General features: G+C 34.4%; 1 protein-coding gene across 1 annotated transcript; it reads left to right on the top strand.

The window, feature by feature from the left end:
* Nucleotides 1-4,464: 4,464 nt before the first annotated feature.
* On the top strand, nucleotides 4,465-5,091 carry LOC132066106 (uncharacterized). The gene has a single exon (XM_059459491.1). The coding sequence runs from the start codon at nucleotides 4,465-4,467 to the stop codon at nucleotides 5,089-5,091; it is 627 nt and encodes a 208-aa protein (XP_059315474.1).
* The last annotated feature ends 8,857 nt before the right edge of the window (nucleotides 5,092-13,948 follow it).

The raw sequence follows: 13,948 nt of genomic DNA on the forward strand, positions 1-13,948 counted from the left end.
ATCAGTGGTAGTATTGGAGATTTTCAAAGTAATTTGTTATTCATCATCCATGACTACTGTAGAATTGAAACCAGCTGCCCAGAAAAACCATACTTTACCATTACAATTTGCCAAACAACCATCAAAAGCTAGGCCCTTTTTGTACTGTTCTATCTTACTAGAATTCACAAATGGTTCTTGAATAGAGATGAATTGTATTTTGTGGATCTTGGATAGGAACTTTAACCTTTCAAAAGCTCCCCTTGAATTGATCCCCCTAATGTTCCACAAGATTGTATTAATCATTAAAAACATTTGAGGGAGTGGCACCAGTTTGAGAGGCTTTAGTCTTAGCCCTTGTGACATGACCAGAATTTATCATTGTTTTAGATTTAGCAGTGGTGATTCTTTTTGTGCCTCTCGGTGAGAGGTTGCCTGTCATGATGAGCTTATTCTCCTGTTGAATAATAGCATCTTCACTTTCCTGTCCATGCCAAATAGTCCTAGGAGCAAAGATTTTAAGTAGTTCATCTTCATCAGTGGAGTTACACTCTTCATATTCCTCCTCTTCATGAAAATATTCATTGTCACTGCCCCGTTCTTCACCCAGGCTAGATTTATACCCACTTGAGTCTTCAAAGATTTCTTCGTTTCCCTCATGTACCCCTTCATCTTTGTTTTTTTGGTTTGATTCATTCTGTGAAAAGGCTACATCTATATCCTCATTGCAATTAAGCTCTACAAACAAACTAATACCATTCATATATTTTATTTGAACTTGTGGAGCTTCAAGGATTTTAGGTTGTTCCTTAGACTTCGCTGTTGACTCAGTTAAAATCCTTGAATTGTTTACTTGTTTCTCTCCGGGTTGCGTTTTTTAGTTCATACTAAAATTTTCCTCAGAATTTGAAACACCTTGACTGCCTTCATGAATCATAATACCTTTGGATCTCTCTTAAGTTCTTTTAGGGGTGTTTGCTCGTCCTGATGGCTTGAGAAGGACGGATTCTTCATCTGCTCTTTCTTGCTCTTACTTGTGGATTGAGACACTGCTTCATCTTCCTTTCCACGTTCCAATTGTTGGGGAGTGATATTAGTCTTTAGAGAAGTTTTGGTACTTTGATTATCTTGGTTAGATATTTTATAGAAGTTTTGTTGATTACTTCATGAACTTCTTTTCCATCAATGACAATATCTCCTTGGTCCTTATTGTTGTTCAGATCTACATTAACATCTTCCAATTGCTAAAAAGAGTTCTTAGTGGGAATACCATCACCTGTTGAAAGGGGAGAAAATTACCCTCGATTGGTTTCAGGACCTTGAACATCTACAACAGTCCTTGATTGATCTTTTACATCTTTATGTGTTTCATTCTCCGCTTGAGGGTGTTTCTGAACATTTCTACTTTTCAGATTTTTCTTTGGCATCCAATCAGCTTGTTTCCTATTCTTGTTCACATTCCAACCTTTCTGGGAAAGTTTGATCTTGTTCTCGTTGTTGTTAGCAATATTCTTAGCATGGTCAGCCTTAGGAACCTGTTCCGTCCTCCTAGGATCATACTTGCTTCCACTCGATTCACTAGTAGCATAATTATTCTGTGTAGTACCAGCAAGGGCAGGGGCTGGATGAGTCGTCTTCCCTTCATCCGCAGGCTTCTTCATAAAACATTGATTATCATTGTGCCCTTGGTGTTTGCAAATAAAGCAAAAACCGGGTACATAATCATATTCTATCACTTATTCACTTGTCTAAATCCAGATTTTTCAATACCATCCACACTCTTGATTCCAATCCAAACAAACTCCCTAAGGGGTTTTGCCAAATCAACTTCCATCTTAACTTTGGCAAAATTGGGTCTCGATTTGATGTCCGTAGCCTTGTCAATCGTCAAAAGAGTTCCAACCGGAGCTGTAATTCTCTTTAGAGCGCTCCAGTTGTAATAATGCCAGGGGAGCTCCGAGAGATGGATCCAAATCGGTGCCAAGGAGGTCTCCTCCTCCGGGTTGAAATCTTTTGTCCATCTCATGAGTCGCATAGGGGAACCAAGAATATTTATTTTCTCTCTAAAATAAATGTTGTTAAAGTCGTCCTCCTCTGAGAAATCCAAGAAAATATGCTTAGGGTTGTAATGGCCGATTATGATAGTGCCCCGCAACGGAAATCTAGCTTTAAAATCCCTTATTATATCTTCAATAGCAGCACTTCCATGGGAGAATTTACCAATGATAGTCAGGCGACAAACGTTAGCTGGAGCTTCCTCCTCCTGTGGAGTAAAAAATGCCGCTGGCTGGCCCTTATGTATTTCCGGTGGTCGGAAAATCAAATTAGGTTTAGCGGGTACCGGTGTTTTAGAAGCCAACAGCGACTTAGCAAAATTCAGAGAATTCACACACACTGGGATTCGGCTTCAGGAGAGATTCATTAGATGTGTCCCAGTTGAGCCCATCGGCTCCGGCCATCGCCGAAAACGAGAAGAGAAGAAGAGAAGTTGTTCAGAAAAGGGGGAGCGTGAGGCGAGTTCCTTTTAGCATAACAGCTCTTTTTTTTTCGCCTAAGCTGATCACTCTGGTCGCCAGGACTTTTTGGACGTTCCATAGCGGCACTTTCGAGATGCCACCTTGAAATGTCCAACAAAAAAGTATTTTCAATTCCATTTGACTTCTTCTACTCGGTTTTTTTGTTTTTTTGGCAATGTTATTGAAGCTGGTCCAGATAAATTATACACTAGTAGTACTAAAGTTATCGAGGAGTTAACAATTTACCAATTACACAACAACTTTTGATTTTCAGACTTGGTGTAAATATCCATATAAATGTAAATTTAAAAGACGAATTATAGTTTTTCTTTTGACTTATTTAATTTCAACATTATTGTATACGATATTACTAATATTTATGCTTTTAAATCAAAATTGCTGAAGAGATAGAAAATTGCGGAGAAGTCGCTTTATAAAGGAGATGAAAGACGCTTGAGGAGTAGCTATTACAAATTTACAATCAACTTTTTTCTTGTGGGATATATATATGTGCTGGTTGTTTAATTACATCTGAAAATGAATACTACTGATAAAAAAAGATATCTGAATATTGATTAGTAGAAGAAAATTAAAGTCGATAACAAACAATTTGTTCATTTTTATTTCCTTTACTTCTTACCGGATAAACTTTGGACGATAGTAGACCAAATTTAGTTAGGAGAGTTTAGAGGCTAACGTGTTCAAACTTCATATTTCCCTCAAATCTGGTATGCTTCAAAATTGTGATCAACTGAAATCCTTAAATTAAATCAATAGGAGAGTCAAATAAATTAAAGGAGGCAGAGAGTAATGACTTCGAAACATTCTATTGAGGTAGAAATTATAATTATTTCCAATACACAACAAACCAAAAAAAAAAAAAAAAAAAAAAAAAAAAAAAGAAGAAGAAGAAACAAAGATAAGATGATAGGTTAGTAGATTTGATCTAGTTTATGAATAACTTCACTTTGGTCATATTTTCAAACTAAACTTTCACCACAATTGTTATGTAAATTTGTTAGTCAGAGTTCAAATCCCCACATTGTAATCCCCTTCAGAGGCATATGTAGCATTGTATGTAACCCTAACTTTCAACACGGAGCATAAATTTATGTATAAAAACCTATTAAAATTATAATAAATAATATATATGAACCCCTAACTTAAAAAATATAATTGGTTCAATGCTAAAAATCTTAAGTTTGAACCCATATAGTTCAAATTTGGGATCCGTCTCTGATCCCCTTACCCATTTGTCCTTCCCTTATCCCCCTATGTAATTTTTTTTTTTTTTTTTAAAAAGACGATAGGTTGCAAACAAAAAAATTGTACCCACGTTAAAGGTGCAATTGCACGGTTTGTCCTTCAAATGGGCTGATCTTTAATTTTTGCCCTTCAAAATCAAATTTATGCCTAGCGGAACCCATAGCACGAATTCTTTAATTTGTCGTTCATAACCCCCTATGTAATATTTTTTTTTTTTTTTTTTTAAAAAGATGATGTTGAAAATATAAACTTATACCCCCGAAAAAATTGTTTGTTATGAGAGACAAAATTAACGACCAGCACAAAATAGAGACAAAAGTGCAAACTATATATCCCAACGCAAAAGCCTATATAATATCTGGCCTAATCTTTTTCCCTTTTCAAACGTCAAAGGAGTCTAACTTCGTTAAACCTAATCTAGTCCAAATTAGTTGAACTTAAAAGCGTTATCCCATACTCTTTTTTCATAATTAATTTTTAAACTAGAATATTAAATAAAGTCATACCATATCTATCTGCACGGACATAATTCTTTTTCCTTTATTTCATCATTGAATAACCTTAAATTTGTTAATATTATTAAACCAAGTCCAAGTAGGTTTAATTATAGTAAAACACTTAAATCCTTCTCAGAAAAGGTTTAGAATTAAAATATCTATAAATTCCTGACCCACCTAACAATCTTTTGTCAGCTTAATTTAGCATGGAGATTTTTGCTTATGAAGAGTGCAAATTGCATTACACCTTTGGGTGGCCTAAAATGAAACCCACGAATTCCCAAGATCCTCCTCCTGCCTTTGACTTAGTCGAAATCCAGTTGATTTGCAAAGTAGAACATCTTTGGCGTAATCTTTCTGGTAAAAAGATGAGAAGTTGTGAACTTCCACAAATCTCAACATGCATCACAATGGAATCTCAATATTTCAAGAACCCAGAAAAGACTCGTCTAGCCATACACGACCGGCTAAAAAGTTTCCAATTTCCACTCTTCGAATGCAAAGTGATTGTCGATGAATTAATTCAATTGGCACATGAACATAGTGATCGTTTAGTGTTTATTAAAGATCGTTACGTGTTAAATCTTGGTGTTAAGATTGATATGTCACACAGGTACAAGCAAATAAATGAGAATGATAGGAATGCCATGGCAAGAACTCTTCCCACTAAGAATTGCAAAATATGCGATGAAGGTATTTTTGGAGGATCCCCAATTATAAAGATGCCGTGCAAGCATATTTTTCACTTCAACTGCATGAAAAATTGGTTAGAGAGGAACATTGGTTGCCCAACTTGTACTCCTACCAATAATGGCAAATCCTTAGGTGTCTAAATAAAAAATTCTGGCAAATCTAGGGGCCACCTATTTGGCCTATGGTTTTTATTTGAATTTATTGGTTTGATAATAATACATTTTACTTTTACTGTTGCTAGTACATATATATGTTTTTTTATTTGAATTAGTTGTTAGATTGATTGTTATGAGCACTGGTTAATTGGATTGATGATGGTTACGGCGTTTGTTTTTTCCTATATTATTTAAGAAAAAGAGGCTGTTAGGGTCTAATGGAAGAAAATTCCCATCTTGAATACATTGATCGTTTAATAAAGCAAAAGTTCTTTTGCCTTCGTTTGCCAATGGTTTTGGAAGCAAAGAAATCAAAATCTCAACGAATCTATGCTCTTACTTTTGGAACAAAGTCTTACATTGGCAGAGAAAAGAAACTACATATAAGGTGTAGTGATACTCTTAATGGTGTGAGTCATTTTGAGTAAAATCGTGGGGATTTTGTCCAAAGCGGTCAATATCACCATATTAAGAATATCTATGGATGGTTTTAGCCCAATAAAATTGTTAATGAGATGAATTAAGAGGAAAAAAGGCGAGGAAAGCAATCCCTAATTTGAAGAAAACATGTAAATTGAAGAAGTGAGAGGAAAATTTATATGAATTCCATGCTCCAATGAACTATATATGCCTTCTAACTTTACAGGTCTATGGCAATTATAAACAAACAAGAGATTACTAAAAAGCAAACGTTTGACAAACATAATGCTGGAAGTGTTATTATGGTCCATGCATTGACACAACAGATATCAAGGTAGGCAGAATTATCTGATGCCATATAGTTAAAATAGTCGAAGTGCAGATAAACTAATCGAGATATAATAGCTATGACAGCACCCAATAACCACAGGAGTTCACCCCAAACACTTCAGTGGGTACATTTCTTCTTAGAAAAGCGAAAGAATAATAACTCAATGAAGTGATTTGAGAGAACTCTTGGGGAAACCTGATCTTGCTACTACTTCATTGCCTTATTTAAGTGTCTTTTTATGATAATTAGACAATGTTAAATCACTTTTGTTGTTGCAAAAAAATATTTAATGACGTTTTACGATACTTAGGTAAAGTTGACCACCACCTCGGGAGCATGTATCCTGGGTGGCTGGAATAAACTTAATAAAAAAAATAATAATAAAGAAGGTAAAGCTGAGTGAATTTTTTGTTACAAAAAAATGTTTAATGACATTTTATGATTCTTGGGCAAAGTTGAATGATCACTTTCTCTTTACAAAAAATATTTTAGTAACTTTAATGAGATAAAGTAAAAATTAAGTGACCATCAATGAAATTAACTCTCGCACTTAGGTACAGTCGAAAGAAAAAGAAGAAGTAAGAGAAATGGATGGAAAAGATCGTGGTTTTTCGAATTTAGGCCAACTTACTGGCTAGATAAAGGATGAGAATCAAAAGAGACAAAGTTATCATTTTACTTTTCTATAATTTATCTGCACTACTTTCCTCGGCTGCAAAAGGTACGTATTAGATTTTTTTTGTCATTATACTTGGAATCAATTCAAAATTTGTAATGCTTGGAATCAATTCAAAATGTGTAACTTCACTTGTTCATTGAAACAGCTAGGATATATATTTTGCCAGAATATTCCTGCATATAGTAAGAGTATGGTCGAGCAGAAACTTTAACAAAAATGTTACAAAAGGTAGATTTGTGATCACTTGTTACAAAATATGAGTCCATTTCTTGAATTCAACCCACAATTGTGACCAGGTTCAATCTGGCCAAATGCGTTTTCCTAGTTTTCTTGCTGTCAGAAAGGAAATTACTATATATCGTTAAACTACCCATGTTAGCCACATGCATTATATTCTTTGGCTTCTCTATAAATAGGCAATTTTCCAATACATAGAGATCATCATATATAGTTTCCTGTCAACACTAGGAATGGAAGATAAATAAATAAAAGTCAGGTTTCCCCTAGAGTTCTTCTGAGCACTTCATTGGGTGTATTTTATTATTAATGTGCCTACTGAAGTGTTTGGGGGAACTCTGGGAGCCACCTCACATCATCTATAAGCTAAGAACTTCAAGTCACTGGGTTTCTTTAAATTAATGCTGTTATTTTTCATCCCTACAATGTTAATTTATATATAAGGTGTATAAAACTAAATCTTTTTTTAAGATCTTCTAATCATTTTTCTCACAAGTAACCTCCTACACCTTTTTGTTGAACTGTTTTTTAATTTAAATTTAAAAAGGAGTTACGCATATATCTGACGTTCATTTCTTCATGGAGATGCTAATTTAATATTAGTGGAGGGACAAAAATATAATTAACTCGGTAAATTGGTTCAATTAAGGTAACTTTTTGTTAATATCAAAATTGGCTTTCTAACCACACACTGGAGGTGAAGTGTAGATTAATTTAAATATAAATTAGTACTACAGTCACCTTCCCAAAGTGGGTGTGCTTAAAATGCCTTTTGTACAAAATTCTACTTAGCTTATTTTATTTGCCATCCCGTAAACCGAATAACCCATAACACACATGATTTTTGGCTCTCTTGGCAAAAAGATCCAAACAGGCTCTTAGCTTATTTTATTTGCCCTCTCGTACAACTGATAACCCATAACACACATGATACTTAGGTCTCTTGGCAAAAAGACCTCTTTAAGTCTTCAATTGGAAAACTACAAGGTAAATTTTCAAAATTGGCGGAATATCTCTTTTTTATGACATCAGCAAATTTAGTTTAAAAGCCTTCAAAATTTTAGCCCCAAAATCTTGAAAGCACAAAATAGTTCTCATCCCTAAAGTATTAAGAATTACACCCCAAACCTCAAAGTCTTGAATAATACAAAATAGTCTCTTACCCCAAAGTTTCAAGAAACCCATATTAGAAATAAAAACTAATTTTCTTCCCTCCAAAAGCTTCCGTTTTTCTACCCTTCAGATCCCTTTTCTGATGCAGATTCTAGGTTTTTCATAGAGAAGCACCCCCTAAAGATGAAAAGCTCATAGCTCACAGTCATTGTTACCCAATTCAGCCATTGTTATCTCCAATTAATTTCTCCATTGTTGTAAACGCTCAACCACTTCACCAACGATCATAGACTAGTTACACCTTATGTTGATGATGGACTATTGACAAGTAAATCATAAATCAGCTTGTGTCAGTTGTCAACAAATATGTTTTCTACTCAATTAAATTATTTGTGAATAATCAATTGCTTTTTATATATACGCTAGGCTACTGTTTGGCTAAAAAGTAATTAATTAATTAAATTATAATAAGGGACTTGACACTATTTAAATATGAAACTAATCCTTTATTATATCATATGACGTCCCCCATTAATTAGACACATGATCTAATAAGTTTGAGATAGACCTGTCAATTGGGTCGGGCTGGGCCGGGCCATGTAAATTCGAGTCACATGGGGCCGGTTTCGAGTTGGGCCGGGTTGGGGGCTGGGTTTGAGGAGAAAAAAAGGTGTCCGGCCCAGTCCCCTACGGGGGTAGGGGTACTTAGTGGGCTAAGTGGGCCGGGCCGGGTTTTAGTTAAGGGGTCGGGCTGGGTTTTAATTATTTTTTAAAAAAAAAATTCTAATACTAAAAGTTTTGTTAAGTTTGATACTTTAAAATCTAGTTGTTGCCAACTTTATTTTAACCATCAAGTTCCTTAAATTATTCTTTGGCCCTATTTTCAATCTGTAAATACCATTCATTTTTCTTCATATTATCTCACAATTCCCTAATCTCCTCTATCCCTAAATTTCCTACTCATCTAAATCTCTCTCTCTTCCAACTTTCAAGTTCAAATTTCAAAATTTAAATTTAATGGATAATGACAATCCTCCCCCTCTAGCTCAACGAGTGCATCAAAGGTGGAGGTATTATGATAAATTAGAAAAAGATACGAATTGATGTTGAATTTGTCTACAAACTATGAACCATATGTCCGGACCGGTCAAGACTTTGGTCCGAGACACCCAAATGCATATGCAACTCTTCGTTAGAATTTGAATTTTGATCTTTCAAGGTTCAAGTTTCAAGACTCAACTTTCAAGTTTGTATGTTTTCATTTTGCAATGTTAGTTAGTTTGTTTTGATTTGATTTTGCAATGTAAGTCGTTCAAGTTTGTATGTTTGGAATTTACAGTGTTATCAATTTAAGTTTGAAATTTTATTTTAAATTATCGATGTAGTCTTGCATCACACTTTCAACTTTTTATAATATTTGACACTTATATTTAAATGAATTAAAAATTAAAAAAAAAAAAAAGAAGTCATTTTTGGGGTTTGCCCATTTGCCCAACAGCTATTCTTGCTTAAATAACCGTTGGGAATCTTCATTCCAACAACATATACAAGATATACTCGAATATAAAATCAACATATACAAGATATACACAAATATACAAACAACATATACAAGACATACACAAAGTCATAAATATCCAAACATGATATACAAACATTTTTGGAGTTTTTGATAATATCTCAATCACAAATATACATGGTATTTTTTCAACTGAAAAATATTTTTCGATCAAAAGGTCACAAAAGGTTAAATCAATATACATAGTATTTCCAAAATATAATATTATACCAGTTATATATAACATTAATACCATTATAATCTATGTTAAATTATACTATGTATAAAGTACATCACCTCTAAAAATGAATTATACTATGTATATATAATATTATACCTCAATAAAATATAATATAATTAAACTTATACCGTGTATATTGTAATACATTAGTAAATAGAATACCTCTAAGAAATTGTTAGGTACATATAATGATTAATTGAATACTACTAAGTTTTAGTTGAATAGTAATTAAGAGAATAAAGGGAGCTTAACCGTTAAAGTTGGAATCATCTCCCTATAAAATAGCTAATTTGAGTGACTTATTTAATTAACTTCCAAAATTTTAGAACTATCCCTAAAAATAGGCAAGAAAATGGAAAGCATGGATCTAATTAGGGGTGGGCCTAAACACCGAAAACCGAAAAACTAGACCGAACCGAATTAATTCGGTGTTTCGGTACGGTTTTGATTTTTTTATATAGCAAATCCGGTGTTTGGGTCGGTGTTCGGTTCCGGTTCACCGGTTTTTTGGTATTTCGGTTTAACCGAAATTACTACATTAATACATATATACAATTTTTTTTTGACAACACACCAGATCAAAGTCCACTCTATTAAGCCCAAAATAATTTATCCAAGCCCAGCCCACCCTAATTTCATTTCATTTCACCTAACGTCCTAACCAGCTAACCTAAACGACTAAATCCTAACTTCATTTCCTCACTTGACACTTCCTCTCCTCTGTCTTCACTCCTCACAAACCAAACTTCACTGAATTACAATTTACAACACTCATAACTCAGAAGTCGGAGTTCACTCTCAGGAACTAGCGGCGGCGGTAAGTTCATTTTCTCCTTATCACAAGTTTGAATGTGGAAGTTTTGGATAAAGAATCACTGACTTTGTATTGGGTGTGGCTTTTTTGTGAATATAGGGGTTGGGTTTGTTTTAAATTCTTTTTCTTTTCAGTAAAGTTTGAATCTTTATTGAATAGAAGTTTTCAATTCGTGTACTAATTCCATTTGTTCTGCAATCTGTTGTACTAATTCGTGTTGGTTTTGTTTCCGTGTCTTTTGGGTTTTCGGTTGAGGCAAGGTTCGACCTTGATAATCTATTTGATAATGTGGGAGATAACTTGTCAAGAAGTGAAGCAAGTAGATAGAATCAATAGTCAATGTCCAATTTAATGTATTGGTGTCAATGTCCAAGAACTTATCATAACATGCTCCAATGATTGGCTCAAATAACCTTAGCTTGTCCTGTATGAAATATTGGACTTGGGAAGAATCCATGCGATTCCTGGCACAAAGAAATCTGGATGTGAAAAATGGTATGGTGCTAGGCCTATTTTTTGAGGGACATAAGCTTGTGTATTAGTTTCTTTAATGCTTTTAGGAACTTGACAAATACAGGGAGAAAAGTCAATCACTATTTCTTTCTCTAATTTGAAGGTATTGATACAGTCAATGAGCCAACGTTGCTCAGCTAGTGGATTATCGATGAAAGATGATTCTGTGGTCATCTTTTAGTGTAGTAGTAATATATTTTGGGTGTGGATATTCTGATGTGAAGTGGAGCAAATTTGAAGCATGGTTTATATATTGGTATTGGGTGCAGGTGTTTACCCTTTCAAAGGGAGTAAAACCGAATTAGAAAAATCGAAACCGAATCGAACCGAACTTCAAAAAAACGAACCGAACCGAATTAATTCGGTGCGGTGTTCGGTATTCACTTTCAAAAAACCGAAACAGAAGAATCAAACCGAAGTTTGAAAAAACCGAACCGAAGAACCAAACGCCCACCCCTAGATCTAATACTAGAATCTATTATAGAAGTAAATATTTGATATGCATTAATTAACATTGTCATATATATGTAATCATTTTTCAAAAACTGCCTATTTTTTTATTTAAAACAATAATAATTCGAAGTGGGTCGGGCTGGCCCAGTGCCCCGGTGGGCCAGAACCTGAGCTTTTTGGTGGGCCGGGCTACCGAGCTACATGGCATGTTCGACCCAGCCCCCTAATTTTTGCCACTAGCCCAGCTTACCATCCTCTTATTGGGTTCGGGGCCGGGCCGGTTATGGGTCGGGCCCGGGCTGGCCCGGCCCAATTGTCAGGCTTAGTTTGAGAAGAAGTAATAGTCCTCAAAGCACTACTATATATTCGGCTAAAAAAGTAATTAATTAATTAATTAAATTATTATAAGGGACTTAACCCTGTTTAAACATGAAGCTAATCCTTTATTATATCATATATGAGCCACCATCAATTGTACACGATATAATGAGCTTGAGAATAAGTAATGGTTCTCAAAGTACTATTGGGCTAAAAATATAATAAATAATTAATTAAATTCTAACAGGAATTTTACACTATTTAAGCATGAAAATAATTATCATATCATATGAGAGCTCACGTCAATTGGTCACATGATCTAATGGTTCTCAAAACATGTCCTTGTTTTAAGGTGGTGCTCTGAGGACCATTGCTTATATGGTAATCACAATGATTGGTCACATCTAATTATTATGCTAAGGATTATTAACTTGTGAGACATTATTATGTGATGACTTATCAATTGGCGACATGATTCAATGAGTTTAAGAACAAGTAATTGTTATCAAAGCACAACCTTTGTTCTAAAAAGTGATTTGTACAACCATTACTTGTTCTCAAACTCATTGAATTATGTCACCAATTGATGGAGACTCTCATATGATATAATAAAGTATTATTATCATGTCTAAATAGTGTCAAGTCCTATATTTTAATTTAATTAATTACTTGCTTATTTAGCCAAAGAGTAGCCTAGCCTAGTATACCAAGTGGTCGATTATTGACAAATGATGTAGTTGAGAAGAAACCATATTTGTTGACAATTGTTATAGGCCGATTTATGGTATAATTATCCATAGCCCACTAGGCTTATGGAAATTGGGGTTTGAGGTTTTGGTTCTGGAGTTTGGGATTTGGGTTTGGAGTTTTGGGGTTTGAAGTTTGATGTTTTCAATAGTTCATTAGGCTTCAGTTTTCGACCAATCTTCTTTATTTGTGTTGGTTTATTATAGATCATTAGGCTTTTATTTTGGTTCATAATTTCTCATTTTCTCTGGTTAATTTTAAATTATTTAAGTTTATATTTTACGAACTCGTTTGTATTTGCATGGTGTTTTAGAAGAAAAAGTAAAGATATCGGAAAGTAATAGCACCATAACCTCTTCATTCATATATAGCAAAAAACTAAAAAAAGCCATCTATGAAAGCCCAGAAGCTTAATTCCATTGCTTTCATAAATGAAAGTTTTGCAAAAATTTAAATTAAAATAAAATCTAGTCTATCAGGGCGTAGTAGGAGGGGTGATCAAATCATCAGGGAGTACACACAGAAATGTGCAATCCCGTGAATGTGCATTTTCATCCGCTGCTTGTGTCCTCTCCAATCCCTCTGAGGAGACGCTCCATGCCATTTCTCAGGAGGAGTACGTCAGTGAAGGGTTCTAATGGTGGTGATGGTGATGGTGAGGTGATCGAGCATGAATCCTTCTCGTCATTTTTTTCTGTATAGCGGTGTGGTAGGCCATTACTTTTAAGGATTTTTCTCCTCTACTTCTGACTATCCTTTGTAATCTACATACAAACAATAGAATGTCGTTAACCATCAACAATATAAAAATAATAAGAATCGATGATAGGTCTAGAAATAGATCAAATGAGTCGAGGCAACAGGAAACAACAAACATAACACAAAACTCATTCGCAAGAACTAGAAAACATATAATCCAAGGTGAGTTTGCTAGGAATGGAGCTTTGAAAAAAGTTTTTTTTTTTTCTCAATTCAAGAGAATATGGAGCTTCTAAAGGTAATTAATGGTTGCAAGCAAATGACAAGTTTATCGATAAAATACTTGACAATGACGAAGTCTGAATCGAGCAACTACTGGGCAATGACTGGAGAGCAGGAGAGAGACGAATGCGAAAATGATGATCGACTGGAGAGAGAAAGAAAGAAGAAGAGAGACTTAAGTAAGTACATTTTAATAAACTTGAAACTTGACCCAAATTCTTTAAAATTATCAAAAGGAACCCCGAGAGCATTTACTGAACCCTAAAAGACAGTTGGATATTTTTTGTGCTGAAAATAAGGAAAAAAGAAAATTAGAGGCCAATTGAATACGTCCGGCGCCAAAATGGCCTATTTTTGACCCTTATAGACAAAAATAGCATGTCTTTTTTTTTTTTAATACCAAAATGGGTATTTTGTTGGATATCCAACGAAATACC

The sequence above is a fragment of the Lycium ferocissimum genome, chromosome 8 (genome assembly GCF_029784015.1).
Source record: "Lycium ferocissimum isolate CSIRO_LF1 chromosome 8, AGI_CSIRO_Lferr_CH_V1, whole genome shotgun sequence".
Classification (NCBI taxonomy): Eukaryota; Viridiplantae; Streptophyta; class Magnoliopsida; order Solanales; family Solanaceae; genus Lycium; species Lycium ferocissimum.

Coding starts and splice junctions, on each gene's coding strand:
- LOC132066106 (XM_059459491.1), top strand. CDS start 4,465: ATGGAGATTTTTGCTTATGAAGAGTGCAAATTGCATTACACCTTTGGG.